This window comes from Electrophorus electricus, chromosome 16 (genome assembly GCF_013358815.1).
Source record: "Electrophorus electricus isolate fEleEle1 chromosome 16, fEleEle1.pri, whole genome shotgun sequence".
Classification (NCBI taxonomy): domain Eukaryota; kingdom Metazoa; phylum Chordata; class Actinopteri; order Gymnotiformes; family Gymnotidae; genus Electrophorus; species Electrophorus electricus.
The window spans coordinates 9,003,923-9,009,922 of NC_049550.1; the positions used below are offsets into that span (position 1 = coordinate 9,003,923).

Genomic DNA, 6,000 nt, shown 5'->3' on the forward strand with positions numbered 1-6,000 from the left:
TTATAGTTGCACAAACTTACAGTGCCAGGAATGAGGAACAGTCCTGGAAGTGTGACACAATCGAAGAACTGTGTTGTGGCATATTAGGACAACACAACAGCCAAACAAAAAGTCTGATGTCAGAATTTTGTGTATTACCCTGGCTTTTTTGTCAACTCCTATGACATACATTTATTCACATCAAGGAATATGACAGGAGCTCTATTTACTGTTTCTTGATTTCAGTTACAGTGATCAGTGTTTCCCACGAGTTAAGAATTTACCTTTTGTGGTGACCGATGAGCACGCAGAGTCTCATTCAGTTTAGAGGGGGAGAGTGTATCCCGGGTTATTTTCATGTAGCTACAATTTATAGATGTACCCTAAACACCTCACATTCAAACTATCAATAGACACTACAATTTACAGATGTACCCTAAATGCCTCACATGCTGAGAGACACTAGCTAGGCGGCCACACACAGAGAAGCCTCCAGTCCCAGTTAAGTAACTGCAGCATATGCAACTCTCACAGGAGTGTGACCAAAATGTGTTCATTAGAAAGGAGTTAAACCAGGCATACCAATTCAAGATTTTCATTCCTTACATAAAGTTCTCTTTGAAGGCTAGACAGAAAGAAGGGTTTCCTTTTTGTGACACCCAGGAACAGGTCCACAATTGTTTTTCTGTTCTGAACAACCACCAGCATCACACACAGCACTTGTGTAACCATGACAATCGATTTCTTGAACCTACTCCTCGACAACCTATGAACTTGCGGAAGTGTGTGAACAATGACTGATCGGCATCAAATATGTAGCGTTTCCAGTCTCCTGACCAAGACGCAGCTAAAATGTATGGCTTTATGACTGCCTAATCTGACAAATGGCGTCCCTTGTGAAAGACAATAGTACTGTTTAGTCTGATCCAGGCATAAGTAAACACTGGCTGTTATTGCTAACTTTCTTCCCAATCCAACTTAAAACTCCTAGATCATAAGTTACATACGTACCATTCAAAAGACATAAACTGTTAATGACAATTATTGCCCATTTAGAGTGTTTTGCCATTGTACCGGTTTGCCCGAAACCATTGCATTCAGTTGCCATGGGTACATATCAAAATAAAGCAATAATATGTTAAAGTTTCTTAAAACCACCATGTTTTTCTGAACAACCTTTCACATGTATTCCTAAACACAGATATGTGCACATATACCAAAATATATATATTCAAATTATAAAAATTGTCAATATATAACAAATATATGTTCAATATATTTAAAAATATAAAATATCTAAATATTTCCTTGGATATCTGAGGTTAATTTCCATATTTACATCATACTATGTTGATTTCTTGGTTGGTTGTGTATCTGTCATCTTCATTTCACTTTGTCCTTTAATTTGTTTTTGCTAGCTAAGACGCATGAAAACTTTATGTGCAAACCAAATGGATGTTTTCAAAGTAATTTGGGAAGCCTTTTAGGTTTATTAAGTGTTGAGTGTTTTGTTTCTAAGAAAAGTGCAATATTCTAGAAATATTTATCAGCTTATATTTCATTACAATGATTGTGATTCAAACTACATCATGATGTCTGCAATGCAAAAATAGCTATTTTGTGTATCTGCACTACCAGTGAAGCTACATGAGTTTATATGAATAATGTTATAAAGCTAAAATGGAGTAAAATGTGTTTTCTTTGTTTAATATTTTTCTGCATGTACTATTAAACAAGCAAGAAAACCACTGTAGGCCAAAACCATGTCAAAAAGGCGTCAGGCAGTTTGTTCATAAAAAAAATTATGATTTTATTTCTCAACAACAAATCGTTGGGGTGGGGGGGGGGGGAGTATAAAAACATAACTGATGCAAGTGCTATGCTCTTATTCTGGAGTTTGCTATATACATGCTAATATATAAATATACATTGTACATTTAAAACACTTCAGTGGTTTTCTTCACTCTCAAAGGCTTTCTCAGTCTTGTGACCCCATTGTGACTGGTTTCAGGCAAAGATTACACGACTGACCAAGAAGTTTGGAGCTGCTAACCAGGCCACTGAAAATTCCAAAAAGATTCAAGAGGTAAGCCTCTTGCTGGAGTTATTTATCAGCAGTTGGCCAGATTTGGTGCAAACCGCCAGAATAAGTTATTATATTTTTGTTGTACTGTTTATAGTACACTTTGCTTTTTCGCTCTTTAGCAGGCCACTGCTAATAAGGCTACTGCCACAACCAACACTACCCCAACAACTCAACGGTGAGCTTTTTCTAAGTTTCAGCTATTTAATGTCAGCCTATGTTCACCTGAGAAAGCCAAACGTGCTCAAGGTTTCTCTCCACAGGCTTGACTCACAGCAGCCAGCAGGTTAACACTCCCCCTTGTGTCTAAAATAGAGATCTGTCTGCTTCTGTTATCTGTGCTCCATTTTTTTTTAGGTGTGATCTTTTCACTTTTTGCCTTATTTCCTTATATGTAGTGATATTTTATCATTGTTTTTAAGAGGGTTTTAATGTTGTATGTTTTGTTATAGAACTGTAAGAACCACACTGGACCCCAGGCAGCCTAGTGCACCTCCCAGTCAGACCAGTTCCACTGGTGAGGCTCTCCGTGCACTGTTTTGGATCTAAAAGTTATAGGAATTCATCAGGAAATTGTCAAATTTAAAAACGTTTCTTAAACAACCCAAAAATGCTCAATTGAGAGAATGTATAATGAGAGTTAGCTTTAAGCCAGCTTTCTGAAATAAAATGGAGTGAATAATTCTGAAACATGTCCTCTCTTAGCTACCCCAGCTCAGCCCAAGCCTCTCTCCACTCCGACCACGCCAACCTCCTCTGCCTTGGCTGCCTCTGCGCCTATTCTCCAGATCATCTCCACAACCACAAGCTCCACCCCTTCCTCCTCCACTGCCTCTCTGACTGGTCAGGCCCAGCCGGGCACTCTGCTGCTACAGACCCGCCCCAGCACAGGTGTCATGACGACCAACACAGCGACATCAGGCGGTCAGCCTGTATCTATTCAGCCCTTGCTGATTCAGCTACCGCTGACCATGGCTAACGGACAAGGAGGGACATTAGCGGGGGGTGTTGGCCTGATACCCATGCCAGTTAACAGTATTAACAAGGCCAAGACCACAACAGCTACGACAGCCTTCATACTGCAGAAGACGGCCAACGTTGCTTCTTCCTCTTCGGGGTCCTCCTTGTCGACGACGGCCCCGCAGGTGTCGCTGGCCAGGGCTGTGTACCAGGGTGGGACGGGGACCGTGAGTTCACCCAGCGCCGCCGTTTCTGTGACCTCAGCGCGCGCACCAACACAGTGTGCCACCGTCGTGGGAGTGGCCACAGCCTCGTCGTCCCCGGCGACCATGCTCCCTGCAGCGACGGGGTCATCATCTGCGGCAGGCGGGCCTGGTGCACCCTCTGCATCTGCTATGACTTCTAAGACAGGTGCATAAGTGTTCTTAAATTTGTTTTTACTAGCTAATATGTGAACATGTACTTGATGAACACCGTGAACCACCTCTCACATGCAGCACTGTTTGTTATTTTCTTATAACTTTGTAACTCACTGTGCTAATATTGGTAGAAAGCATTCCTGCTCATTTTCTCACTCTCTTTTCATCCCAGATAATCAAGCCTCTAATTCTGCTTCTGCCAAATCACCTGCTCAGGTACATGTTGTGTACTGGGATGTCACCGTTAAAATTCATTTGAACACTTGGAAAGTTTAAGCATTACAGTTTTATTCCTCTATTGTTTTCTGTTGGTTCCACAGCCTGCGCGACCCAAGGGCTCAGTCATAGACCTAACTGAGGATGATGACGATGTGCAAGGTAAATGACTGCATCTCCGCTTAACCCTTGTTCCTCCTCTCCAGGAGTTATTCTTCAGCATTTTGCTCTTTGGATTTGTTATGTTATGGGTTTCTTAGCCATCTCACTCACTGGCTACCTGTGTGTGCGTTATAGTGACCGGCGTGCAGAAGGCTACTGTTCCATCCATTGCCTCAACCCAGCGACCCCCAGGTCCACCCCCTCCATTAGTCAGCTCTTCCTCTATTGGTGAGTCGTCTCTCTCTCTCTCTCTCCTCTTTTACACTAAGACCAAAACATTTACAAAGACTGTGTTAGGGTCTTCCACTGCTGAGACTGATTATGTTTCTCACAAGTGTTCTTTGCTTGTTGTGACATGTAGATGTGTTTTTACCCTAATTTGTATATGATGTTCTCCCTACCCTACTTTACCCTTTTAACTTTCTATGAATTAATGAATGAATTATATTTATATAGCACCTTTCAAGGAGCCCAGGGGGCTTTACACACCACTTGGTTCTTAGATATGGTACATGAAAACTGTTGTTCACCATTTTGCATGTAAAATAGGCCATTCATGTGAATCGAGTAGATTCTAAAAGTTTAAGGATCAGATGATTATAATGATGGTGGTAGGGCCTCCAGCAGAAAGAAAATAGAATCTCTGACCTCTTCATTAAAACACAACACAGCGATTTCAGTGATTCCACAGTCTTTATTTTAACTTTGTGGACCAATCAGAAATTGGTTAACATCTTCCAGAAGATATTTGTAGTGTTTGTCCATTAGCTAACTCAGCATTTCAAACAGGTTGTGTTTTCTGTCTTAAAAAAACAACCTTAAAATTGTGATGTGTGGTAAAATCTGGTGTTCTGTTTTTTTCCCCCCTCATCAGGTCGCTCTGGGACACAGCATCGATCAACAGTGGTACGTAGATACAACCACTTAATAGAAAACCTTTTTTTTTTCACAAAAAACAGAGTTATACATGTTTTGGCTCATTCCACATTTATTTGGGGATGTACAGGCCATTAACGCTTTTACCACATCACTGTAGCTTGTAAATGGCTTTCAGTATATGTTGAGCTTTCAGGAGATGACTGTTGTTTTTTCCTCTTCTGTCTAGGACTCGCCCACCAAATCTCATCTGGGGTCCTTTTCAGCGGCTCCTCTTCCCCCATTACCATTAACTCCCACTCCCCCAGCCCGGCTGCCTGCAGATGCTGCCCACACCTCTCCTCCCCAGCAACCTCAGCTGAAGTTGGCCCGTGTCCAGAGCCAAAATGGTATTGTCCTGTCCTGGTGCGTGGCTGAAACAGACCGTAGCTGTGCTGCTGTGGACAGCTACCACCTGTACGCTTACCACCAGGACCACCAGGGGGCGGCAGGTGGCAGCACCTTAGCACAGTCTCTGTGGAAGAAGATTGGCGAGGTCAAGGCACTCCCGTTACCAATGGCATGCACACTGACCCAGTTTGTGTCGGGCTCGACGTACTACTTCGCGGTGAGGGCGAAAGACGTGTACGGACGCTTCGGACCATTTTGCGAGCCGCAGTGTACAGATGTCGTCAACCCTCCGTCCTAAGGCACATCCTGATCTGGAGGCATAGTGCGGTTGGCTAGCAAATGAAATAATGGCATAATCGACATAATATTCAAACTGTGGAATGGACTGAACTTAATTACACATCAGACTACTGTTTAGTTATGATATTTGTGAAATTGGGATTACCACAGAATCTGAATAAGATATTTAAAATGCATATTGACATATCTCAGACATGCACACATGCGCATGAGCATGCGCACGCACACACGCACACACAAACACACGTGCACACATCCACTACAGTTAAAGACACTCTATTCAAATTAACATTTTAAGGAGAAAAGGAACTGGCACCAAAATGAATTGTGCCTAAAACTGTACTTTCCATGTGTAGAACTGTACAGAGTCAAGTGTTGAATCGAGAGGTCAGATATTTATGTTTGTTCCATTCGAAATCTTTCTTTTTTAAGACATTTTTTGTTTGTTTTTTTTTTAAATATAAAAAGGCATTTGGTACATTGCACACATGCTCCATAGTATCACCTGGTCTTAAGCTACACAAGACAATGGTAGCATTAATGCTCTTGTAATGTCCTGTCTGGTAACCAGACACCCCAAGAACTACAAATAAAGGTATTGATTTAAAAAGAATA

General features: G+C 41.9%; 1 protein-coding gene across 5 annotated transcripts in view; it reads left to right on the top strand.

Annotated features, from left to right (window-relative positions):
• The window catches only part of atf7ip (activating transcription factor 7 interacting protein), a 41,194-nt gene extending 35,194 nt beyond the window's left edge, over window positions 1-6,000 (top strand). For all 5 annotated transcript variants that reach the window (XM_027014826.2, XM_027014823.2, XM_027014825.2 and 2 more), the window contains 9 exons: window positions 1,991-2,065; window positions 2,185-2,240; window positions 2,515-2,579; window positions 2,768-3,433; window positions 3,614-3,657; window positions 3,762-3,819; window positions 3,955-4,047; window positions 4,694-4,725; window positions 4,925-6,000. In XM_027014826.2, the coding sequence (XP_026870627.2) occupies window positions 1,991-2,065; window positions 2,185-2,240; window positions 2,515-2,579; window positions 2,768-3,433; window positions 3,614-3,657; window positions 3,762-3,819; window positions 3,955-4,047; window positions 4,694-4,725; window positions 4,925-5,383 (1,548 nt within the window). In that variant the 3' untranslated portion in view covers window positions 5,384-6,000. The remainder of the gene's footprint in view (window positions 1-1,990; window positions 2,066-2,184; window positions 2,241-2,514; window positions 2,580-2,767; window positions 3,434-3,613; window positions 3,658-3,761; window positions 3,820-3,954; window positions 4,048-4,693; window positions 4,726-4,924) is intronic.